We start from the raw sequence: 27,519 nt of genomic DNA on the forward strand, positions 1-27,519 counted from the left end.
TTCCAATTCCTTATTTTTTATGCTTTCGCACTTTTGTCTTATCACCCCACTTCTTGGCTATTCGTTAAACTGATTTGTGGGTGTGGTGAGGGGTGTATTTATAGGCATTTTGAGGTTTGGGAAACTTTGCCCCTCCTGGTAGGAATGTATATCCCATACGTCACTAGCTCATGGACTCTTGCTAATATGAAAGAAATTAATTTATCAGGTAAGTTCTTACATAAATTATGTTTTTTATCAATCTTTTGACTACATGTTGATATAAGTACTTCTAAAGCCTTATTTCTGCCCTTGCTTCTGGGTGCAGTAATTTTTGGATTAACCAACGATATTAAGTTAAATTTGGGAATAATTTAACGTTTTTTGTGCATTTTGGAAAAGTTGTTCACTTTTTCTTTTCTTAAAGGCACAGTACACATTTTTTTCTAATGTTTATTTTATGCTATAAATAAGTGTTTAAACAACTTTTGTGGTATTACTAGTCTGTTCAACATGTCTGACATTGAGGTTTCTCATTGTTCTATGTGTTTAGAAGCTATTGTGTAACCCCCTCTAACATTGTTACTTTTGTACTGAAAGGGCTTTACAATGTAAAAAGCATATTTTAAATAAAGTAAGTGTGCCTAAGGATGATTCTCAGTCTGAAGAGAATCAGGATATGCCATCCAATTCTCCCCAAGTGTCACAACCTTTTATGCCCACACAAGCGACGCCTAGTACTTCTAGTGCGTCTAATTCCTTTACTCTGCAGGAGATGGCTACAGTTATGTCAACTACCCTTACAGAGGTATTGTCTAAATTACCAGTGTTGCAGGGTAAACGCTGTAGCTCAAGTATTAATGTAAATACTGAATCCTCTTATGCTTTATTAGCTATTTCCGATGTTCCCTCACAGTGCTCTGAGATTGGGGATCAGGGAATTACTGTCTGAGGGTGAAATTTCTGATTCAGGGAATGTTTTGCCTCAGACAGATTTGGATGCTATGTCATTTAAATTTAAGCTTGAACACCTCCGCCTGTTGCTTAGGGAGGTTTTAGCAACTCTGAATAATTGTGATCTTTGTCTGCTGATGTGTCATCAAAACATAAGCTTTTAGCTATTCCCTTTAAAGGTAAGACCCTTTTTGGGCCAGAATGGAAGGAGATCATTTCTGATATTACAGGAGGTAAGGGCCATGCCCTACCTCAGGATAGGTCGGTTAAAATGAGGGGTAAACAGAATAATTTTCGTTCCTTTTGGAACTTTAAAGGAGGACCCCCCGCTTCTTCTTCCACAAAGCAGGAAGGGAATTTTTCCCAATCTAAGTCAGTCTGGAGACCCAATCAGAACTGGAATAAGGGTAAACAATCCAAAAAATCCACTGCTGGTCCTAAAACAGCATGAAGGAGTGGCCCCCAATCCGGGACCGGATCTAGTAGGGGGCAGACTTTCTTTCTTTGCTCAGGCTTGGGCAAGAGATGTTCAAGATTCCTGGGAACTAGAAATAGTGACCCACGGTTATCAATTGGAATTCAAGGATTTTCTCCCAAGAGGGAGATTTCATCTTTCAAAATTATCTGCAAACCAGATAAAGAGAGAGGCGTTCTTACGCTGTGTAAAAGACCGTTTTACTATGGGAGTAATCTGTCCTGTTTCAATATTGGAACAGGGACATGGGGTTTTACTCAAACCTATTTGTGGTCCCTAAAAAAGAGGGAACGTTCAGACCCATTTTGGACCTCAAGTGTCTAAACAAATTTCTAAGGTTTGCCTTCTTGGACAAACATTATCAGTTCGTGGCTCTTCCTTTCGGGTTGGCCACAGCACCCAGAATCTTCACAAAGGTTCTAGGGTCTCTCTTGGCGGTTCTCAGACCGCAAGGGATAGCGGTGGCGCCTTATCTGGACGATATTCTGATTCAGGCGTTAACATATCATCTGCTAAAATCTCACACGGACACAGTGTTGTCTTTTCTGAGAACTCGCGGCTGGAAGGTGAACATAGAGAAGAGTTCACTTGTTCCACAGACAAGGGTTCCTTTCTTGGGAACTCTGATAGACTCTGTAGCCATGAAAGTATTTCTGATGGAGGTCAGAAAATCAAAGATTTTGAATTCTTGCCGAGCACTTCTGTCAATTCCTCGGCCATCAGTGGTTCAGTGTATGGAGGTAATCGGATTAATGGTAGCGGCAATGCACATCGTTCCGTTTGCTCGCTTTCATCTCAGACCACTGCAACTGTGCATGCTCGGTCAGTGGAATGGGGATTATGCGGATTTATCTCCAAAGATAATTCTGGATCAAGAGACCAGAAACTCTCTTCTTTGGTGGTTGTCGCCAGATCATCTGTCCCAGGGGACTTGTTTCCGCAGACCCTTGTGGGTGATAGTGACAACAGATGCCAGTGTTTGGACTCAGGTGGAGTCTCTACTTCCAATCAATATTCTGGAACTGAGAGCAATATTCAATGCGCTTCAGGCGTGGCCTCAGTTGGCTTCGGCCAAATTAATCAGATTTCGGTCGGACAACATAACGACTGTGGCATATGTCAATCATCAGGGGGGAACAAGGAGTTCCTTAGCGATGATAGAAGTATCCAAGATAATCAGTTGGGCAGAGGCCCACTCTTGTCATCTGTCAGCGATCTACATCCCAGGGGTAGAGAACTGGGAAGCAGTTTTTCTAAGTCGACAGACTTTTCATCCGGGGGAGTGGGAACTTCACCCGGAGGTATTTGCCTCATTGATTCTCAGATGGGGCAGACTGGAATTGGATTTGATGGCATCTCGTCAGAATGCCAAGCTTCCAAGATACGGATCCCGGTCAAGGGATCCTCAGGCCGAACTGATAGATGCCTTGGCAGTACCTTGGTTGTTCAGCCTAGCTTATGTGTTTCCGCCGTTTCCTCTCCTCCCACGCGTGATTGCTCGAATCAAACAGGAGAGAGCTTCAGTGATCCTGATAGCGCCTGCGTGGCCACGCAGGACTTGGTATGCGGATATAGTGGACATGTCCTCTCTGCCACCGTGGAAAATTCCGTTGAGACAAGACCTTCTCATTCAAGGTCCTTTCCAAAACTCCAAATCTAATTTCTCTGCAACGGACTGCGTGGAGATTGAACACTTGATTTTATCGAAGCAAGGATTCTCTGATTCAGTTATCAATACTTTGATACAGGCTAGAAAGCCTGTCACTAGAAAAATCTATCATAAGATATGGCGTAAATATCTTTATTGGTGTGAATCCATGGGTTACTCATGGAGTAAAGTTAGGATTCCTAGGATTTTGTCTTTTCTCCAAGAAGGATTGGAAAAAAGGTTATCATCAAGTTCCTTAAAGGAACAAATTTCAGCTTGGTCAAGTTTGTATCACAAACGTTTGGCAAATGTATCAGATATTCAGTCTTTTTGTCAGGCTCTATTTAGAATTAAGCCTGTATTTAAACCTATTACACCTCCCTGGAGTTTGAATTTAGTTCTTCGAGTTCTGCAAGTTCCGTTTGAACCTATGCATTCCATAGATATTAAACTATTATCTTAAAAAGTTCTGTTTTTGGTTGCTATTTATTCTGCTCAAAGAGTTTCTGAGCTTTCATCATTACAGTGTGATTCACCTTATCTCATATTTCATTCTGATAAGGTGGCTTTACGTACCAAACCTGGGTTCCTTCCTAAGGTTGTTTCGAATAAGAATATTAATCAGGAACTTGTTGTTCCTTCCTTGTGTCCTAATCCTTTTTCTAAGAAGGAGCGTCTGTTACATAACTTGGACGTGGTCCGTGCCTTAAAGTTTTACTTACAGGCAACTAAGGATTTCCGTCAATCATCTTCATTATTCATTGTTTATTCTGGAAAGCGTAGGGGTCAGAAAGCTACGGCTACCTCTCTTTCTTTTTGGCTGAGAAGTATCATCCTCCTGGCATATGAAACTGCTGGACAGCAGCCTCCTAAAAGAATTACGGCTCATGCTGTGGCTTCCACATGGGCTTTTTAAAACGATCTGTTGAACAGATTTGTAAGGCTGCGACTTGGTCGTCCCTTCACACTTTTTCAAATTTTACAAATTTGATACTTTTGCTTCTTCTGAAGCTATCTTTGGGATAAAGGTTCTTCAAGCAGTGGTGCCTTCCATTTAGGTTCCTGTCTTGTCCTTCCCTTTCATCCGTTTCCTATTGCTTTGGTATTGGTTTCCCACAAGTAAGAATGAAATCTGTGGACTCGTCATATCTTTGTAAAAGAAAACTAAATTTATGCTTACCTGATAAATTACTTTCTTTTACGATATGACAAGTCCACGGCCCACCCTGTTCTTTTTAAGACAGTTTTTATTTTTATTTTTTGTAAACTTCAGTCACCTCTGCACCTTTTTAGCCTTTCCTTTTCTCTTCCTATACTTTCGGCCGAATGACTGAGAGTGGAGGGGAAGCGAGGGGCTTTATATACAGCTCTGCTGTGGTGCTCTTTGCCACTTCCTGTTAGCAGGAGGTTAATATCCCACAAGTAAGGATGAAATCCGTGGACTCGTCATATCGTAAAAGAAAGTAATTTATCAGGTAAGCATAAATTTAGTTTTTCACCTATTTTGGGAGCGTCGGGCAAGAGACAATGTTTATGCAAGAGGTGTTTAAAGGGATAGTGTTTAAAGGGATAGTATAGTGTACTTTAAAATTGTTTTTCCTTTAATGTGTTTTTTAACTTTTTGCTATACCAGGAGAAAAGTATAAAGTGTATGGGAAACTACTCCTTAAAGGGACACTAAACCCCCAAAAAATATTTCATGATTCAGATAGAGAATACAATTTTAAACAACATTCCAATTTACTTCTATTATCTAATTTGCTTAATTCTTTAGATATCCTTTGTTGAAGAAATAGCATTGCACATGGGTTAGCCAATCAGACGAGGCATTTATGTGCAGCAACCAATCAGCAGCTACTGAGCCTATCTAGATATGCTTTTCAGCAAAGTATATCAAGAGAATAAAGGAAATTGGACAATAGAAGTAAATTAGAAAGTTGTTTAAAATGGCATGCTCTTTCTAAATCATGAAAGAAAAAATTTGGGTTTAATGTCCCTTTAAGGTTTTTTTTTTTTTATATAAAATATATGTTGTTGCCCTTTTGAAATAAAAAGAAAAAACAAACTAAATGTGATTATTTCTGACTGATATAATAACTATAACCCCCACCACCTATTGGGAGTGTAATTTATTCTGGATTTTGTTTACATAGCTTTTCTGGGTCCAATACTTCAGTATTTTAATTTTCATTATAGGTGGCAGTTTCAGCATCTACATATAGAGGAGGGCAGTGTTTCACTGGATACTGCTGTATTGTTTAGTACTCTAGCATGTGCCAAGGGTTACAGCGCATATCACTATGAATGTGCAAATACTATTGCAGTCCCACCTTCTGCTGAGGTGACAGCCATCAGATAAATATATACTTATACCTGTAAACTGTTGCACATGCTCAATATGAGCAGGCAATATGACAGCATACTCCAACCCATACATGTTTGAAGAGCAGCCTTTTCAAATCCTATTTTGGCCTATTTTACACAGCATTTATATGCAGTTTAAATGTTTTTTTTCTTCTTCAATTTTAAAGGGATACTAAACACAATTTTTTTTTTCTTTTATGATTCAGATTTTAAGCAACTTTCTAATTTACTCCTATTATCAATTTTTCTTCTTTCTCTTGGTATCTTTATTTGAAAATCAGGAATGAAAGCTCAGTAGTCGGACCATTTTAGGATCAGCAAGCGCTATCCAGGGTTCTGAACCAAAAATGGGTTGGCTCCTAAGCTTTCATTTCTGCTTTTTCAACTAAAGATACCAAGCAACAAAGAAAAATTGATAATATGAATAAATTAGAAAGTTGCTTAAAATTGCCTGCTCTATTTGAATCATAAAATAAAAAAAAAATGGGTTTATTATCCCTTTAACCCCTTAACGACCAAGGACGTGTCAGGCATATCCTATAAAAAAATACAGTTAAGGACCAAGGACGTGCCTGATCCGGTCACACAGAAGTGTGAGCGATGCGGCGGGAGTGCAGCGCGGGGGGGGGGGGGGCATGTCCGCACGTGCCACATTTACATTAATGTATTGTAAATGTAAGGAAAGGAGGGAGAGGGAGCGGGGAATAAATGATGGGCAAGGGATCTGGGAGGGTAGCTTGAGGGGGGGAAGCTACACTACAGAAAATGTTTTATTGTATATAAAAAACAAACAAACAAACAAACAGACATCTGACAGTACCCAATATGGCGGCAAATAGGTAGAGGGGGAGGGTTAGAGAGCTGTATGGGGGGGGGGATCAGGGAGGTTGGGGGCTTAGGCGGATTCAACACTGCAGAATCAATATAAAAAAAAATGTAATAAAAAAAAAAAAAGCTTTTTATTTTAGTACTGGCAGACTTTCTGCCAATACTTAAGATGGTGGTGACAATTGTGAGGTGGGGGAGGGAAGAGAGCTGTTTGAGGGGGGTCAGGGAGGGATCAGGGGGTGGGATGTCAGGTGGGAGGCTGATCTCTACGCTAAAGCTAAAATTAACCCTACAAGCTACCTAATTAACTCCTTAACTGCTCAACATAATACAAGTGTGGTGCGGAGCGGCATTTAGCGGCCTTCTTATTACCAAAAAGCAACGCCAAAGCCATATATGGCTGCTATTTCTGAACAAAGGGGATCCCAGAGAAGCATTTACAACCATTTGTGCCATAATTGCACAAGCTGTTTGTAAATCATTTCAGTGAGAAACCTAAAATTTGTATTTGATCGCATTTTGCGGTGAAATGGTGGCATAAAATATACCAAAATGGGCCTAGATCAATACTTTGGGTTTTCTACTGATAAAAAAATATATACATGTGAATGGTTATTCAGGGATTTCTGACAGATATCAGTGTTACAATGTAACTATTGCTAATTTTGAAGAAAAGAAAAAGTGGTTTGGAAATAGCAAAGTGTTACTTGTACTTATTGTCCTATAACTTGCAAAAAAAGCAAAGAACATGTAAACATTGGGTATTTCTAAACTCAGGACACACTTTTGAAACTATTTAACATGGGTGTTTTTTGGTGGTTGTAGATGTGTAAGATTTCGGGGGGTTAAAGTTAGAAAAAGTGTGTTTTTTCTATTTTTTCATCATATTTTATATATTTTTTTATAGTATAAAAAAAATAATGGTACCTTTAGAAAGTCCATTTAGTGGCGAGAAAAAACGGTATATGGGTACAGTAAATAAGTAAGAGGAAAATTACAGCTAAACACAAACACCGCAAAAATGTAAAAAAACATTTTGTTTATCGTGATTCTGTTAAGGTGAATTTCGCAAATTAATTTTCTTAACATATTCACACATACTTTGTAAACACTTATCAAGTATTGCACATCTGTCATTCATTATGATGCATAAGACATGGACAGATCCTGCAGTGCTTTATCAACTTGTAATAGCGGGCTTTAATTAGACCTCATATTAGACTTCTGGCCCTGCAGCCCCGTCAGTCACACCTGAATAAGTTCTCCAATCAAACCTGATTAACCCTGCAGCGACACTACTTGCCGCATACCCACATAAGTCAGATTAGACCCGCGAGAGCCTGATGGATTGGAATGGGACCATAGTTCTTTACATGTAAAGAATAGGAACTACTTTTTTTAAAGTGTGTTAGAATCAAACAAAGTCAAAAGAAGTTGCAGTAATTTATATTTTTTTATACTCGCATGGTAATATCAATGTTTTAAATATATAGCGTTATGTGGCTGTAAGTGCATTAACAGTGTTATTATGTTAGAAAAATGGATTGCACATTGTTTCTTAGGCTTTTTATGTGCTCTTAAAAAATTGATCATTCAATCAAGCGTTGACATTGTGTGTAGATGACAGCTTGCTCAACTTGCGTTGGAGTAGTAATTCAAAGTGAGATGCAGTGCTTTCAGATGCATGCAAATAGAATTGTTCCTATGGCACAAGAAGGAACAGTAACAGTTATCTATAGTATATAATATTAAGTGTGAGCCATGAAATACAAACTTAAATAAAGAAGTTTAATACAGAATTACCCTGTCAGGCTTATGGAGGTTTGTTCCTTTCCACAAGTATATCTGTGGGAGAGCAGCCAATAAGAATGAATACTGCAGTATACAGTTGTTGTTCCTGTTAGTTACAATATTCATTTAAATATTTTTTTCTGGAAGGTGACACTCATAATTTTCTATAATTGATATGATTGGGCAGTGCTTAGCAGGAATGATTTATCAGCCAATGAACATTTGGAGGAAGTACCTATTAGCCAATGAGCATTATAAACTGATAAACATTTTTAACCTTTTTTCAGGCTAAAAATTTATTTTAACATGAGCTTAGATACACCATTCTTTAGTACAGCGTCACTTTAACTATTGCTTATAGATTTTTTTTAAATATGTGGTAATTTTTGTTGTTTATTAAGCATTATAGGAAATGTTTGCTTCCAGTGTCACTACAGCATTTCAGATTCTCCTTGGGTTAGCTGAAGGTTCCTTCCTATGTGTCTGATGTCTGTCATGCTGGTAGCACGCCTCAATAGCGTACAAACACTATAATTATTACATTGTAGTCATGTGAAACATTTTCCTATGTCTTTTGTAGGTATAAAATAATTGCAGTTGAAGAAAAAGCAGCACAGAATCCCGAAGGAATAGTAACATTGCACAAGTTAGTATTTATGTTTTTTGGGGGAAAATATGTTTTTATGGTGTATTTTTAAATCTGTTGCACTTGTTTCAGTGCCAAGTGCTAAATATTCCTATGATTTGTACAAACCTTAAAAATGACATGAGAGTGCAAAAAAGAAAATATGTTACTGCACCATTGATTGTATATAACTGTGTGTTTAACCCTTGCAATGTTAAAGTCAGCTCTAGAGCAGCAATGCAATGTTGGGAGTGTTGGTGATATTCACCCTGTAATTAATAACTCTTCTTAACACAACAGGTTAAAGAGGGTTTGTTTATTGAAAACACACTGCAATGAGGAGAGAAAGAATATAAGGTTTTCTCTGTGGGTGGGGGGGAGACCCAACCCAGGTATTTATACACAGGAGACAAGGCATTCCTGATCTAGACTAATACATTTCATGATTGGCTAGCTAACAAATTCAAGGGTTTTTACCAAATATGGAAACAACATAAATAACATTTCTTTACAAAGTTTAAGTCAGCAAATTCTATTCAGTAGTACTATGTCAGACCATATATCAAAAATGTCAACCTTAGAGACAGATTAGCTTATACCTGCTTTCTGAGACAATCCTATTGTTATTCTAGTTGCTAGCTTTCTTAATTTATGTGATGGTATACATACATACATCATTCATTCATGTATACACATTTCTCCAACATAGGTGTGTCCGGTCCACGGCGTCATCCTTACTTGTGGGATATTCTCTTCCCCAACAGGAAATGGCAAAGAGCCCAGCAAAGCTGGTCATATGATCCCTCCTAGGCTCCGCCTACCCCAGTCATTCTCTTTGCCGTTGCACAGGCAACATCTCCACGGAGATGGCTAAGAGTTTTTTGGTGTTTAAATGTAGTTTTTATTCTTCAATCAAGTGTTTGTTATTTTAAAATAGTGCTGGTATGTACTATTTACTCTGAAACAGATAAGAGAAGAAGATTTCTGTTTGTGAGAGGAAGATGATTTTAGCAAACGTTACTAAAATCGATTGCTGTTTCCACACAGGACTGTTGAGATGAAGTAACTTCAGTTGGGGGAAGCAGTTGGCAGACTTTTCTGCCTGAGGTATGATGGCCACATTTCTAACACGACTTGGTAATGCTGGAAGGCTGTCATTTTCCCTATGGGGACCGGTAAGCCATTTTCTTAGATTAAGTATAAGAATAAAGGCTTTATAAGGGCTTAAAAAACTGGTAGACATTTTTCTGGGCTAAAACGATTACTGGCTAAGCATATTTGACAGATTATAGCGCTTTATAGTTATTATAATCTTGGGGATTGTTGTTAAAAAACGGCAGGCACTGTATGGACACCTTTTTCAGATGGGGGCCTTCTCTAGTCATAGGCAGAGCCTCATTTTCGCGCCACTAATGCGCAGTTGTTTTTGGAAGGCAAGGCATGCAGATGCATGTGTGAGGAGCTAAGATCCACTGAAAAAGCTTATAGAAGGCGTCATTTGGTATCGTATTCCCCTCTGGGCTTGGTTGGGTCTCAGCAAAGCAGATTCCTGGGACTGTATAGGGGTTAAATGTAAAAAACGGCTCCGGTTCCGTTATTTTAAGGGTTAAAGCTTTCAAATTTGGTGTGCAATACTTTTAAGGCTTTAAGACACTGTGGTGAAATTTTGGTGAATTTTGAACAATTGCTTCATACTTTTTCGCATATTCAGTAATAAAGTGTGTTCTGTTTAAAATTTAAAGTGACAGTAACGGTTTTATTTTAAAACGTCTTTTGTGCTTTGTTGACAAGTTTAAGCCTGTTTAACATGTCTGAACCATCAGATAAACGATGTTCTATATGTATGAAAGCCAATGTGTCTCCCCATTTAAATATATGTGATAATTGTGACAGGGTGTCCAAACAAAGTAGGGACAATGATGCCACAGATAATAATAGTGCCCAAGATGATTCTTCAGATGAGGGGAGTAAGCATGGTACTGCATCACCCCCTTCTGTGTCTACACCAGTTTTGCCCACACAAGAGGCCCCTAGTACATCTAGTGCGCCAATACTTATTACTATGCAACAATTAACGGCTGTTATGGATAATTCTATTGCAAATATTTTATCTAAAATGCCTACTTATCAAAGAAAGCGCGATTGCTCTGTTTTAAACACTGAAGAGCAAGAGGACGCTGATGATAACGCTTCTGACATACCCTCACACCAATCTGAAGGGGCCAGGAGGGAGGTTTTGTCTGAGGGAGAAATTTCAGATTCAGGAAAAATTTCTCAACAAGCTGAACCTGATGTTGTAACATTTAAATTTAAATTAGAACATCTCCGCGCACTGCTTAAGGAGGTATTATCTACTCTGGATGATTGTGACAATTTGGTCATTCCAGAGAAATTATGTAAGATGGACAAGTTCCTAGAGGTTCCGGTGCCCCCCAATGTTTTTCCTATACCCAAGCGGGTGGCGGACATAGTAAACAAGGAATGGGAAAGGCCCGGCATACCTTTTGTGCCTCCCCCTATATTTAAGAAATTATTTCCTATAGTCGACCCCAGAAAGGACTTATGGCAGACAGTCCCTAAGGTCGAGGGGGCGGTCTCTACTCTAAACAAACGCACTACTATTCCCATAGAAGATAGTTGTGCTTTTAAAGATCCTATGGATAAAAAATTAGAGGGTTTGCTTAAAAAAATGTTTGTTCAGCAAGGTTACCTTCTTCAACCAATTTCATGCATTGTTCCTGTCACTACGGCAGCGTGTTTCTGGTTCGAAGAACTAGAAAAGTCGCTCGATAAAGAATCTTCGTATGAGGAGGTTATGGACAGAGTTCATGCACTTAAATTGGCTAACTCTTTTATTCTAGATGCCGCTTTGCAATTAGCGAGATTAGCGGCGAAAAATTCAGGGTTTGCTATCGTGGCGCGCAGAGCGCTCTGGCTAAAGTCTTGGTCAGCGGATGTGTCTTCCAAGACAAAATTGCTTAACATCCCTTTCAAGGGCAAAACACTGTTTGGTCCTGATTTGAAGGAGATTATTTCAGACATCACCGGAGGAAAGGGCCACGCCCTTCCTCAGGATAGGTCTTTTAAGGCTAGAAATAAGCCTAATTTTCGTCCCTTTCGCAGAAACGGACCAGCCTCTACTTCTACATCCTCTAAGCAAGAGGGTAATACTTCTCAACCCAAACCAGCCTGGAGACCGATGCAAGGCTGGAACAAGGGTAAGCAGGCCAAGAAGCCTGCCACTGCTACCAAAACAGCATGAAGGGATGGCCCCCGATCCGGGACCGGATCTGGTGGGGGGCAGACTTTCTCTCTTTGCTCAGGCCTGGGCAAGAGATGTTCAGGATCCTTGGGCACTAGAAATAGTTTCTCAAGGTTATCTCCTGGAATTCAAGGAACTACCCCCAAGGGGAAGGTTCCACAGGTCTCAATTATCTTCAAACCAAATAAAAAGACAGGCATTCTTACATTGTGTAGAAGACCTGTTAAGGATGGGAGTAATTCATCCAGTTCCAATAAGAGAACAAGGGATGGGGTTTTACTCCAACCTGTTCATAGTTCCCAAAAAAGAGGGAACGTTCAGACCAATTCTAGATCTCAAGATCCTAAACAAATTTCTCAGGGTTCCATCGTTCAAAATGGAAACCATTCGAACGATCCTTCCTACCATCCAGGAAGGTCAATTTATGACCACGGTGGATTTAAAGGATGCGTACCTCCATATTCCTATCCACAAGGAACATCATCAGTTCCTAAGGTTCGCTTTTCTGGACAAGCATTACCAGTTTGTGGCACTTCCATTCGGATTAGCCACTGCTCCGAGAATTTTCACAAAGGTAATAGGGTCCCTTCTAGCGGTTCTAAGACCAAGGGGCATTGCAGTAGTACCGTACTTGGACGGCATCCTGATTCAAGCGTCGTCTCTGTCAAAAGCAAAGGCTCATACGGACATCGTCCTAGCCTTTCTCAGATCTCACGGATGGAAAGTAAACATAGAAAAAAGTTCTCTTTCCCCGTCAACAAGAGTTCCCTTCTTGGGAACAATAATAGACTCCTTAGAAATGAGAATTTTTCTGACAGAGGTCAGAAAATCAAAACTTCTAAGCTCTTGTCAAGTTCTTCATTCTGTTCTTCGTCCTTCCATAGCGCAGTGCATGGAAGTAATAGGATTGATGGTTGCAGCAATGGACATAGTTCCTTTTGCACGAATTCATCTAAGACCATTACAACTGTGCATGCTCAGACAGTGGAATGGGGATTATACAGACTTGTCTCCGACGATTCAAGTAGATCAAAGGACCAGAGATTCACTCCGTTGGTGGCTAATCCTGGACAACCTGTCACAGGGAATGAGCTTCCGCAGACCAGAGTGGGTCATTGTCACGACCGATGCCAGTCTGGTGGGCTGGGGCGCGGTCTGGGAACCCCTGAAAGCTCAGGGTCTATGGTCTCGGGAAGAATCTCTTCTCCCGATAAACATTCTGGAACTGAGAGCGATATTCAATGCTCTCAAAGCGTGGCCTCATCTAGAAAAGGCCAAATTCATAAGGTTTCAATCAGACAACATGACGACAGTCGCATATATCAACCATCAGGGGGGAACAAGGAGTTCCCTGGCGATGGAGGAAGTGACCAAGATAATTCAATGGGCGGAGGATCACTCCTGCCACTTGTCTGCAATCCACATCCCAGGAGTGGAAAATTGGGAAGCGGATTTTCTGAGTCGTCAGACATTCCATCCGGGGGAGTGGGAACTCCACCCGGAAATCTTTGCCCAAATAACCCAATTATGGGGCATTCCAGACATGGATCTGATGGCGTCTCGTCAGAACTTCAAGGTTCCTTGTTACGGGTCCAGATCCAGGGATCTCAAAGCGACTCTAGTGGATGCACTAGTAGCACCTTGGACCTTCAACCTAGCTTATGTTTTCCCACTGTTTCCTCTCATTCCCAGGCTGGTAGCCAGGATCAACCAGTAGAGGGCTTCGGTGATCTTGATAGCTCCTGCGTGGCCACGCAGGACTTGGTATGCAGACCTGGTGAATATGTCATCGGCTCCACCATGGAAGCTACCTTTGAGACAGGACCTTCTTGTTCAAGGTCCATTCGAACATCCGAATCTGGTTTCTCTCCAACTGACTGCTTGGAGATTGAACGCTTGATTTTATCAAAGCGTGGGTTTTCAGATTCTGTAATAGATACTCTGATTCAGGCTAGAAAGCCTGTAACTAGAAAAATTTACCATAAGATATGGAAAAAATATATCTATTGGTGTGAATCTAAAGGATTCCCATGGAACAAGATAAAAATTCCTAGGATTTTATCCTTTCTACAAGAGGGTTTGGAGAAGGGATTATCTGCAAGTTCTCTGAAGGGACAGATTTCTGCGTTATCTGTTTTACTTCACAAAAGGCTGGCAGCTGTGCCAGACGTTCAAGCGTTTGTTCAGGCTCTGGTTAGAATCAAGCCTGTTTACAGACCTTTGACTCCTCCCTGGAGTCTTAATCTAGTTCTTTCAGTTCTTCAAGGGGTTCCGTTTGAACCCTTACATTCCGTAGATATTAAGTTATTATCTTGGAAAGTTTTGTTTTTGGTTGCAATTTCTTCTGCTAGAAGAGTTTCTGAGTTATCTGCTCTGCAGTGTTCTCCGCCCTATCTGGTGTTCCATGCAGATAAGGTGGTTTTGCGTACTAAGCCTGGTTTTCTTCCGAAAGTTGTTTCCAACAAGAATATTAACCAGGAGATAGTTGTACCTTCTTTGTGCCCGAATCCAGTTTCAAAGAAGGAACGTTTGTTACACAATTTGGACGTAGTCCGTGCTCTAAAATTCTATTTAGAGGCCACTAAAGATTTCAGACAAACTTCTTCTTTGTTTGTTGTTTATTCTGGTAAAAGGAGAGGTCAAAAAGCAACTTCTACCTCTCTTTCTTTTTGGCTTAAAAGCATTATCCGTTTGGCTTATGAGACTGCCGGACGGCAGCCTCCTGAAAGAATCACAGCTCACTCCACTAGGGCTGTGGCTTCCACATGGGCCTTCAAGAACGAGGCTTCTGTTGACCAGATATGTAAGGCAGCGACTTGGTCTTCACTGCACACTTTTGCCAAATTTTACAAATTTGATACTTTTGCTTCTTCAGAGGCTATTTTTGGGAGAAAGGTTTTGCAAGCCGTGGTGCCTTCCATTTAGGTGACCTGATTTGCTCCCTCCCTTCATCCGTGTCCTAAAGCTTTGGTATTGGTTCCCACAAGTAAGGATGACGCCGTGGACCGGACACACCTATGTTGGAGAAAACAGAATTTATGCTTACCTGATAAATTACTTTCTCCAACGGTGTGTCCGGTCCACGGCCCGCCCTGATTTTTTTAATCAGGTCTGATGAATTATTTTCTCTAACTACAGTCACCACAGTATCATATGGTTTCTCCTATGCATATTTCCTCCTCTACGTCGGTCGAATGACTGGGGTAGGCGGAGCCTAGGAGGGATCATATGACCAGCTTTGCTGGGCTCTTTGCCATTTCCTGTTGGGGAAGAGAATATCCCACAAGTAAGGATGACGCCGTGGACCGGACACACCGTTGGAGAAAGTAATTTATCAGGTAAGCATAAATTCTGTTTTCTTTCATGTAATTGGCAAGAGTCCATGAGCTAGTGACATATGGGATATACAATCCTACCAGGAGGGGCAAAGTTTTCCAAACCTCAAAATGCCTATAAATACACCCCTCACCACACCCACAATTCAGTTTTACAAACTTTGCCTCCTATGGAGGTGGTGAAGTAAGTTTGTGCTAAGATTTCTACGTTGATATGCGCTTCTCAGCATTTTGAAGCCCGATTCCTCTTGTCAGAGGGATGTAAAGAGAGTATCACCTATTGAATGCAATGGTTTTCCTCACGGGAGATCTATTTAATTGGTTCTCTGTTATTGGTCGTAGAGATTCATCTCCTACCTCCCTTTTCCGATCGACGATATACTCTCATTTTCCATTACCTCTACTGATAACCGTTTCAGTACTGGTTTGGCTATCTGCTATATGTGGATGGGTGTGTCTTTTGGTAAGTATGTTTTTCATTACTTAAGACACACTCAGCTATAGTTTGCCACTTTATGTATTAATATAAAGTTCTAAATATATGTATTGTACTTATATTTGCCATGAGTCAGGTTTCAGTATATTTCCTTTTGCAGACTGTCAGTTTCATATCTGGGAAATGCATTTTTTAGGGGGAAAAAATTCTTACCTGGGGTATAGTCTTTTTTCAATTGACTTTTCTTTTTAATTTGTGGGCAAAATTAGGCTTGCGAGGGCACAAAATGCCAAAGTATATTGCGTGATTTTTGGCACGAGATTTTTTGGCACAAAGTTACTTTCGATGACGCAAATTCGTAATTTCCGGCGTCTTAGTCGATGCCAAGTCCTTTCACAAGGTTGCGTCGTTGAAGATGCGAGTGTGTCATTTCCGGATGTTGTTAGCGCAAAAAAAAATTCTGTTGTGTTGTGCGTTATACTTGGCACAAAATATTTTCATTATTTAAAACCCCATTCCTATATGCCTCTTACCCTTTTTTCTCTATCAGAGGGCTATGCTGTTTGCATTTTTTTCCCATTCCTGAAACTGCCATATAAGGAAATTGATAATTTTGCTTTATATGTTGTTTTTTCTCTTACATTTGCAAGATGTCTCAATCTGATCCTGTCTCAGAAATCACTGTTGGAACCCTGCTGCCTGATAACAGTTCTACCAAAGCTAAGTGCATTTGTTGTAAACTTGTGGAGATTATTTCTCCAGCTATAGTTTGTAATAGTTGTCATGATAAGCTTTTACAAGCAGAGAATGTGTCCATCAGTAATAGTGCATCGCCTGTTGTTGTTCCTTCAACATCTAATGTAAAAATATACCTGTGAATTTAAAAGATTTTATTGCTGATTCTATTCAGAAGGCTTTGTCTGCGATCCCGCCTTCTAATAAACGTAAAAGGTCTTTTAAAACTTCTCATAAAGTTGAATTTCAAATGACCGACAACATACTGAATTATCCTCCTCTGATGAGGATCTATCTGATTCAGAAGATCCTTCCTCAGATATTGACACTGACAAATCTACTTATTTATTTAAAATAGAGTACATTCGTTCTTTGTTAAAGGAAGTGTTGATTATATTGGATATTGGGGAAACTAGTCCTCTTGTTATTAAGACTAGTAAACGTTTAAATTCTGTTTATAAACCTCCTGTGGTTACTCCAGAGTTTTTTCCAGTTCCTGATGCTATTTCTGATATGATTTCTAAGGAATGGAATAGGCCTGGTACTTCTTTTATTCCTTCTTCAAGGTTTAAAAAATTGTATCCTTTGCCAGCAGTTACATTGGGGTTTTGGGAAAAGATCCCCAAAATTGATGGGGCTATTTCTACTCTTGCTAAACGTACTACAATTCCTATGGAAGATAGTACTTTTTTTAAAGATCCTTTAGATAGGAAACTTGAATCTTATCTAAGGAAAGCCTATTTATATTCTGGTCATCTTCTCAGGCCTGCAATTTCTTTGGCTGATGTTGCATAAGGACTATTCTGCCTTTTGTTCAGCAAGGGCATTATATGTCCACAATAGACTTACAGGATGCATATCTTCATATTCCGATTCATCCAGATCATTATCAATTTCTGAGATTCTCTTTTCTAGACAAGAATTACCAATTTGTCGCTCTTCCTTTTGGCCTAGCGACAGCTCCATGAATCTTTTCAAAGGTTCTCGGTGCCCTACTCTCTTTAATCAGAGAACGGGGTATTGCGGTGTTTCCTTATTTGGACAATATATTGTTACTAGCTCAGTCTTTATATTCTGCAGAATCTCACGCAAAGCAACTAGTGTTGTTTCTTCAAAGACATGGTTGGAAGATCAATTTACCAAAAAGTTCCTTGATTCCTCAGACAAGGGTCACCTTTTTAGGTTTCCAGATAGATTCAGTATCCATGACTCTGTCTCTAACAGACAAGACACAATTAAAATTGGTTTCAGCTTGTCGGAACCTTTAGTCTCAATCATTCCCTTCAGTAGCTATGTGCATGGAAGTTTCATGACTGCAGCACCGGACGCGATCCCCTTTGCTCGTTTTCATATGAGACCTCTCCAGCTTTGTATGCTGAATCAATGGTGCAGGGATTATACAAGGATATCACAATTAATATCTTTAAATTCCAATATTCGACTCTCTCTTTATTCATCCAACCTGGATTGTGATCACAACAGATGCAAGTCTTTCAGGTTGGGGAGCTGTTTGGGCATCTCTGACAGCACAAGGGGTTTGGAAATCTCAAGAGGCGAGATTACCAATCAATATTTTGGAACTCCATGCAATTTTCAGGGCTCTTCAGGTTTGGCCTCTGTTAAAGAGAGAACCATTCATTTGTTTTCAGACGGACAATATCACAACTGTGGCATATGTCAATCATCAGGGTGGGACTCACAGTACCCTAGCTATGTAAAAAGTATCTTGGATACTTTCTTGGGCGGAATCCAGCTCTTGTCTAATTTCTGCGGTACATATCCCAGGTGTAGACAATTGGGAAGCGGATTATCTCAGCCGTCAAACTTTACATCCGGGGGAGTGGTCCCTCCATCCAGATGTGTTTTCTCAAATTGTTCAGATGTGGGGTCTTCCAGAAATAAATCTGATGACTTCTCATCTAAACAAGAAACTTCCCAGGTACCTGTCCAGGTCCAGGGATCTTCAGGTGGAAGCAGTGGATGCGTTGACACTTCCTTAGTGTTACCAACCTGCTTATATTTTCCCACCTCTAGTTCTTTAAAAGAGTGATCTTCAAAATCATCATGGAACAATCGTTTGTGTTGCTGGTAGCTCCAGCATGGCCTCACAGGTTTGGGTATGCAGATTTTGTTCGGATGTCCAGTTGCCAACCTTGGCCACTTCAATTAAGGCTGTACCTTCTGTCTCAAGGTACGTTTTTTCCATCAGGATCTCAAATCATTAAATTTGAAGGTATGGAAATTGGAACGCCTAGTGCTTAGTCATAGAGGTTTCTCTGACTCAGTGATTAATACTATGTTACAGGCTTGTAAATCTGTTTCTAGAAAGATTTATTATCGAGTTTGGAAGACTTATATTTCATGGTGTTCTTCTCATAAATTCTCCTGGCACTCTTAGAATTCCTAGAATTTTACAGTTTCTTCAGGATGGTTTCGATAAGGGTTTGTCTGCAAGTTCCTTGAAGGGACAAATCTCTGCTCTTTCTGTCTTATTTCACAGAAAGATTGCTAAGCTTCCTGATATTCACTGTTTTGTACAGGCTTTAGTTCGTATCAAGCCTGTCATTAAATCAATCTCTCCTCATTGGAGTCTTAATTTGGTTTTGAAGGCCTTAAAGGCTCCTCCATTCGAGCCTATGCATTCTTTGGACATTAAACTACTTTCTTGGAAAGTGTTGTTCCTTTTGGCCATCTCTTCTGCTAGAAGAGTTTCTGAATTATCTGCTATTTCTTGTGAATTTCCTTTTCTGATTTTCCATCAAGATAAGGCAGTTTTGCGGACTTCATTTAAATTCTTACCTAAGGTTGTGAATTCTAACAACATTAATAGAGAAATTGTTGTCCCTTGTATCCTAATCCTAAGAATTCTTTGGAGAAATCCTTACATTCTTTGGATGTGGTAAGAGCTTTGAAATATTATGTTGAAGCTACTAAAGATTTCAGGAAGACTTCTAATATATTTGTTATCTTTTCTGGTTCTAGGAAGGGTCAGAAGGCTTCTGCCGTTTCCTTGGCATCGTGGCTAAAGCTTTTGATTGATCAAGCTTATTTGGAGTCGGGTCAAGCCCCGCCTCAGAGAATTACAGCTCATTTTACTAGATCAGTCTCCACTTCGTGGGCTTTTAAGAATGAAGCTTCAGTTGATCAGATTTGCAAAGCAGCAACTTGGTCTTCTTTGCATACGTTTACTAAATTCTACCGTTTTGATGTATTCGCTTCTTCAGAAGCAATTTTTGGTAGAAAAGTTTTTCAGGCAGCTGTTTTTATTTTCATCCCTCCCTCTTTAGTGACTCTTCCGTGGAGTTCCACATCTTGGGTTTTGCTATCCCATACGACACTAGCTCATGGACTCTTGCCAATTACATGAAAGAAAACATGATTTATGTAGGAACCGAACTGATAAATTAATTTCTTTCATATTGGCAAGAGTCCATGAGGCTCACCCTTTTTATGGTGGTTATGATTTTTTTATATAAAGCACAATTATTTCCAAATTCCTTTGTTGATGCTTTTTACTCCTTTCTTTATCACCCCACTACTTGGCTATTTGTTAAACTGAATTGTGGGTGTGGTGAGGAGTGTATTTATAGGCATTTTGAGGTTTGGGAAACTTTGCCCTTCCTTGTAGGATTGTATATCTCATACGTCACTAGCTCATGGACTCTTGCCAATATGAAATTAATTTATCAGGTAAGTTCTTACATAAATTATGTTTTTGTCACAGATATATTTAGCGTATCAGGATACTAAGTAATTTATGTGTTCACTGATACAGGCTGAAATGCAAGAATTTGGACAATGATAGATTATTAGATTTACAAAAACAGACATACACTCAGAACTAGCTATAGTTTATAGCCTCTATTCAGACAAACTGGCCCCCTGACTTTGTCTAGTTAACCCCTTCGGATCTGACTAAGCACTGCAAGGGAAAAAAGAGACATACATAGTTTTTTTACAGTAGGAGCTAGATGAACACATCTGGTGAGTCAACGACAAAAGGCATATTTACATACCTCTCCAATTAGCAGCTAGCTTCCAGTAGTTCATTGCTGCTTTGGTCATATTTAGGTATGCTTTCCAACAAATAATAACCAGAAAAGGATAACAAAGTACATTTGATCGATAATAGAAGTAAAATGAAAAGCCTCTTAAATTGCAAGCTCTTTCTGAACCATGAACGATTCGTGGACCTTTAAGTAGGTTTTTGGGGTCATGTGCTTTAAAAGATAGTTTCACACCACCTATACAACCTTAAAAGGGCACATGTAGTCATCTGATGAAGAGAACCCCCCCATGTATTGCTAAATACACACAACTAGTATATGTGGCTAAAAATCAGTCAATTGATATTTTGCTGGAAATGTCAGACAAATCCCAGGGGAAGAAAACCTGACAGGGGGTGAAAAGAAACATTAAACAAAAGTGTCAGATTTTGTTAGTATTTTACTTTTGTTCCTATATAATAGCATTTACATTTAAAGTATATTTTATATTTATCATTTATTTATATTTATGACACAGTGACCTATTTAAAATGATTGCAATGTTTATTATTATTATTATTATTATTATTATTATTTTTATTATCTATTGGTCACCATATTCTAAACTGCTATGTAAAGGTACTATAAATACTTTATGTAAACACATTTATTGGAACATACTGATTCAGGAGTCAATGGCTCTGCCTCTTATATTATGTAAAATTAACATATTTTCTCTTAAAATATCTCTTTTCACAAAGCACATTCTTTTATATGTATAATATAGGAGTTGGTCATTCAGTATGAACATTACTTGTCATTTTTGTTTTGTACAATTTTCATATATTTGGTTTCCTAGGGTCTCTCTCTGTTCTATTTCTTTTCTAAGTTGCTGCAATTTGTAATGCACCAAATGGACATTATTGTAAGAAAAAAAACACTTAAAGGGACATTAAACACTTTGAGATGGTAATATAAAATGATAAATTGTATATAATAAAACAACTCTGCAATATACTTTCATTATTTATTTTGTCCTCTTTTCCTGTAATTCCATTCTGAAATTGTGAGCTTTTCAGTTCCTGTTAGAAATGGAAGTGCAGAACACTGTTAAATCCAGCACAACCATTGGCTGCACACTCTAGTGACCTATTTATAACTGACCCTAATTGGCCACAGCAGAGAAGGTAACACAAGTTACAACATGGCAGCTCCCAGTGTTTTATAGACACTAAAACTTTACACTTATTTTGTAACTTTTTAAACAACTAATGAAACTTTAAAAAATACATCTACATGTTAGTCATGGACTAATCTTTTCTCTTGTAAGGTGTTTCCAGTCCACGGGTTCATCCATTACTTGTGGGATATTCTCCTTCCCAACAGGAAATTGCAAGAGGACACCCACAGCAGAGCTTTCTATATAGCTCCTCCCCTAACTGCTACCCCCAGTCATTCTCTTGCAACTCTCGACAAGAAAGGAAGTATCAAGAGATATGTGATGACTTAGTGTAGTTTTACCTTCAATCAAGAGTTTGTTATTTTTAAACGGTACCGGCGTTGTACTGTTTTTCTCTCAAGCAGAAATTAGAAGAAGAATTCTGCCTGGAGATTTGATGATCTTAGCGGTTTGTAACCAAGGTCCATTGCTGTTCTCACACATAACTGATGAATATGGGAAAACTCCAGTTGGGGGAACGGCCTGCAGATTACCTGCTTTGAGGTATGTTCAGTATTTTTATTTCTAGAGAGAGGAATAAGTTCTAGAAAATGCTGACAGAGCCTTGTGTATTTGAGGTAAGCCTGATGCAGTGATTTAACAGCGACTGGGATCATGCTTACATAACAGGGTAATACTCATGTTAATATTCATATTGCTTAGTGACAAAACGTTTACATGATTTCATAAATAGGACGTTTTTTCTCTGAGGGAGATAAGTCTTTATTTGGGGCCTAGTTTCCACATGGCTAGTCAGATACTCCCAGGAGTATTTTCTTAAGGCCCCTCTGACATCCAGTAATGGTGGGAGGGGCCTATTTTAGCACTCTAACTGTGCAGTTTTAATACAGACTGAGACATCCAGCTTCCCTAGAAGAGTCCTCTGGCATCTGAGAACCATTTCAAAGGGGTTATTTCTGCACAAAATCGTATTTAAGGGCAGGTAGGAGCCTCAGCAGAGCTGTGGCATGGTGCTCAATTGATTTTTAATGTTTTTTAACGTTTTTCAATCCGGTTTGGGGCCTAAGGGGTTAATCATCCATTTGCAAGCGGGTGCAATGTTGTTTTAGTCCCTTACACATACTTTAAAAATTTCAAAGATTTTACTGTATTTTTTCACTGTTGGTGAAAAAACGTAGCTAGTTCCACAATGTCACTTTGTTTTGCTGCCTTAGGCAATGTGGAACTAGCTAAGTTTTGGATACTTTACATTTGCACTTAAAGTGGGAGCCCAGCACTTATTAAACAGATCTACAACACTAATCTGACAGATTCAGCGTACTGACTGCTGTACTAAAGTCAGCCTGCCTGTATGCACTACTTGTGAGTGCCGACTCTTTTGTGAGTATCCATTTGGCGGAAGTGTATAGTAATCATATCTATTTGGTCTTAAACGATATCACACCATTAGGCGCTCTCTCTTTCACTTCTAATATTGGGCAAGAGACGTCCAGGATCCCTGGGCATTAGAGATTGTTTCCCAGGGATATCTTCTGGACTTCAAAGCTTCATCTCCAAAGGGGAGATTTCATCTCTCACAATTATCTGTAAACCAGATAAAGAGAGAGGCATTCTTACGTTATGTTCAAGACCTGATGGTTATGGGAGTGATCCACCCAGTTCCAAGGGAGGAACAGGGGCAGGGCTTCTATTCAAATCTGTTTATAGTTCCCAAAAAAGAGGGAACTTTCAGACCAATCTTGGATCTCAAGATCCTAAACAAATTTCTCAGGGTCCCATCCTTCAAGATGGAGACTATCCGAACCATCCTCCCTATGATCCAGGTGGGTCAATATATGACTACCGTGGACTTAAAGGATGCTTATCTCCACATTCCGATTCACAGAGATCATCATCAGTTCCTCAGGTTCGCCTTCTTAGACAGGCATTACCAGTTTGTGGCTCTTCCCTTCGGGTTAGCCACGGCACCAAGAATCTTTACGAAGGTTCTAGGGTCCCTACTGGCGGTTCTAAGGCCACGGGGCATAGCGGTGGCTCCTTACCTAAACGACATTCTGATACAGGCGACGACTTTTCAAATCGCCAAGTCCCATACGGACTTTGTTCTGGCTTTTCTGAGGTCTCACGGGTGGAAGGTGAACGAAGAAAAGAGTTCTCTCTCTCCTCTCACAAGAGTTTCCTTCCTAGGAACACTGATAGATTCAGTAGAAATTAAATTTTTTCTGACAGAGGTCAGGTCTCAAAGCTTCTAACTTCCTGCTGTGCTCTTCATTCCACTTCTCGACCATCAGTGGCTCAGTGTATGGAAGTAATCGGCCTAATGGTAGCGGCAATGGACATAGTTCCGTTTGCCCGCCTACATCTCAGACCACTGCAACTTTGCATGCTCAATCAGTGGAATGGGGAATACACAGATTTGTCCCCTCCTGCTAAATCTGGATCAAGAGACCAGGGATTCTCTTCTCTGGTGGTTCTCTCAGGTCCATCTGTCCAGGGGAATGAGTTTCCACAGGCCAGAGTGGACTATAGTCACGACAGATGCCAGCCTCCTGGGCTGGGGCGCAGTCTGGAACTCCCTGAAGGCTCAGGGTTAGTGGACTCAGGAGGAAGCCCTCCTTCCGATAAACATTCTGGAACTGAGAGCGATATTCAATGCTCTTCAGGCTTGGCCTCAACTAGCTGCGGTCAGGTTCATCAGATTTCAGTCGGACAATATCATGACTGTAGCCTATATCAACCATCAGGGGGGGGAGAAGAAGCCCCCTGGCAATGTTGGAGGTTTCAAAGATAAGTCTATGGGCAGAGGTTCACTCTTGCCATCTCTCAGCTATCCACATCCCAGGAGTAGAGAACTGGGAGGCGGATTTTCTAAGTCGGCAGACTTTTCATCCAGGGGAGTGGGAGTTCCATCCGGAGGTATTTGCCCAGCTGATTCAACTATGGGGCAAACCAGAAGTGGATCTGATGGCGTCTCGTCAGAACGCCAAGATTCCCTGTTACCGGTCCAGGTCAAGGGATCCCCAGGCAGCGCTGATAGATGCTCTAGCAGTGCCCTGGTCCTTCAGCCTGGCTTATGTGTTCCCACCATTTCCTCTCCTCCCTCGTCTGATTGCCAAGATCAAGCAGGAGAGAGCTTCGGTGATTTTGATAGCACCTGCATGGCCACGCAGGTCTTGGTATGCAGATCTGGTGGACATGTCATCCAAGGTCCATTCAAACATCCAAATCTAATTTCTCTGCGGCTGACTGCTTGGACATTGAACGCTTGATTTTATCAAAACGTGGTTTCTCTGAGTCGGTCATTGATACCTTAATTCAGGCTCGAAAGCTTGTCACCAGGAAAATCTATCATAAGATATGGTGTAAATATCTTCATTGGTGTGAATCCAAGGGTTACTCATGGAGTAAAGTCAGGATTCCTAGGATATTATCCTTTCTCCAAGAAGGATTGGAGAAGGGATTGTCAGCTAGTTCCTTAAAGGGACAGGTTTCTGCTCTGTCTATTCTTCTGCACAAGCGTCTGGCAGATGTTCCAGACGTTCAGGCGTTTTGTCAGGCTTTAGTTAGAATCAAGCCTGTGTTTAAACCTGTTGCTCCGCCATGGAGTTTAAATTTAGTTCTTAAAGTTCTTCAAGGGGTTCCGTTTGAACCTCTGCATTCTATAGATATCAAGCTTTTATCTTGGAAAGTTCTGTTTTTGGCAGCTATCTCTTCGGCTCGAAGAGTTTCAGAGTTATCTGCCTTACAGTGTGATTCCCCTTATCTGATATTCCATACAGATTAGGTAGTGTTGCGTACCAAACCTGGATTTCTTCCTAAGGTGGTATCTAATAAGAATATCAATCAGTTCCGTCACTGTGTCCTAATCCTTCTTCAAAGAAGGAACGTCTATTACACAATCTTGACGTGGTTCGTGCTTTAAAGTTTTATTTACAAGCTACTAAGGATTTTCGTCAAACATCTGCATTGTTTGTTGTCTACTCTGGACAGAGGAGAGGCCAAAAGGCTTCGGCATCTTCTCTTTCTTTTTGGCTGAGAAGTATAATCCGTTTAGCTTATGAGACTGCTGGCCAGCAGCCTCCTGAAAGAATTACAGCTCATTTCACTAGAGCGGTAGTTTCCACATGGGCTTTTAAAAATGAGGCCTCTGTTGAACAGATTTGTAAGGCGGCGACTTGGTCTTCGCTTCATACTTTTTCTAAATTCTACAAATTTTATACTTTTGCTTCCTCAGAGGCTATTTTTGGGAGAAAGGTCTTGCAGGCAGTGGTGCCTTCCGTTTAAGTTCCTGCCTTGTCCCTCCCTTCATCCGTGTCCTAAAGCTTTGGTATTGGTATCCCACAAGTAATGGATGAACCCGTGGACTGGATACACCTTACAAGAGAAAACAAAATTTATGCTTAGCTGATAAATTTCTTTCTCTTGTGGTGTATCCAGTCCACGGCCCGCCCTGTCACTTTAAGGCAGGTGTTTTTTATTTTTAAACTACAGTCACCACTGCACCCTATAGTTTCTCCTTTTTCTTGCTTGTCTTCGGTCGAATGACTGGGGGTGGCAGTTAGGGGAGGAGCTATATAGACAGCTCTGCTGTGGGTGTCCTCTTGCAACTTCCTGTTGGGAAGGAGAATATCCCACAAGTAATGGATGAACCCGTGGACTGGATACACCACAAGAGAAAGAAATTTATCAGGTAAGCATAAATTTTTTATTCTTTGAATGCATCATTCTATCTAGCATGTATTTAGTGTTTAATGTCCCTTTAAATTCAAATATCTTAAAGGGATAGTAAACAAAAAAGTTTGTTTTTTTTTTGCTATGCGTTTTTTAAGCATTTTGTTACTACACATCATCAGAAAATCAAAGTGTTACCTCCTTATAACTCGCTCACTGCACCCATTCAGCTTACAAGATGCCTGTTCCCCATTTCCACTGCAAAGCATTTTTTTTTAAAGAAACCTTTGGCAAATGGTAAAGTCAATTAGATGCCATACCACCCACCCCATAGACTCATGTAAAATAAATAACAATGTCATACAAGATACAAGCTAACAAATAACAAATACAGACAATACGCTACAAATGTTATAGGCACAATTCTGTATAATATGGAGAAGAAAAACACAATACTTCCCTTAATGCAGACCGCTGCCTTCCCACAGTCTCTCCCAAAGGACTGTTAAATGTATAGGCTTCAAATGTCAGGGGCAGAGATCCAGGGGTGTTAAATCCAATTCAGCAAGTTTCCATAAATTGGGAATTTCTGGGATGTGCTGGGGATACAGACTCAAATTCTGCATATATACAAATTAAATGTATATACAGTAGGTGCAGTATACTCACTGGTATAGATTTTCAATTTCCAGGGCTGTTTCCTTGCATCACCATAAATCCCATCAAAGCGAAACATACTTCTAGGTTTGCTCTAGGAATAAAAAACTCCAATGGTGTATGTATATCAGGTTAGTAAAATATAAGGGCAGAATACTCGCTAAAAGAAAACAAAATGTATTTCTTTCATGTAATTGGGAAGAGTCCATGAGCTAGTGACGTATGGGATATACAATCCTACTAGGAGGGGCAAAGTTTCCCAAACCTCAAAATGCCTATAAATACACCCCTCAGCACACCCACAATTCAGTTTTACAAACTTTGCCTCCCTATGGAGGTGGTGAAGTAAGTTTGTGCTTGATTTTCTTCTGTGATATGCGCTTCTCAGCATTTTGAAGCCTGATTCCTCTCAGAGTACAGTGAATGTCAGAGGGATGTGAAGAGAGTATCGCCTATTGATTTTATGGTTTTTCCTCACGGGAAATCTTGTCAAAGGTTCTCTGTTATCGGTCGTAGAGATTCATCTCCTACCTCCCTTTTCAGATCGACGATATACTCTCATATTCCATTACCTCTACTGTTACTGTTTTAGT

General features: G+C 40.0%; 1 protein-coding gene across 1 annotated transcript in view; it reads left to right on the top strand.

Moving 5' to 3' along the window:
• The window catches only part of MRPL39 (mitochondrial ribosomal protein L39), a 328,194-nt gene that overhangs the window by 269,763 nt on the left and 30,912 nt on the right, over positions 1–27,519 (top strand). Inside the window, exon 7 of the mRNA XM_053706005.1 lies at positions 8,620–8,685. Coding sequence (XP_053561980.1) covers positions 8,620–8,685 — 66 coding nt within the window. The remainder of the gene's footprint in view (positions 1–8,619; positions 8,686–27,519) is intronic.

Source organism: Bombina bombina, chromosome 3 (assembly GCF_027579735.1).
Source record: "Bombina bombina isolate aBomBom1 chromosome 3, aBomBom1.pri, whole genome shotgun sequence".
Classification (NCBI taxonomy): Eukaryota; Metazoa; Chordata; class Amphibia; order Anura; family Bombinatoridae; genus Bombina; species Bombina bombina.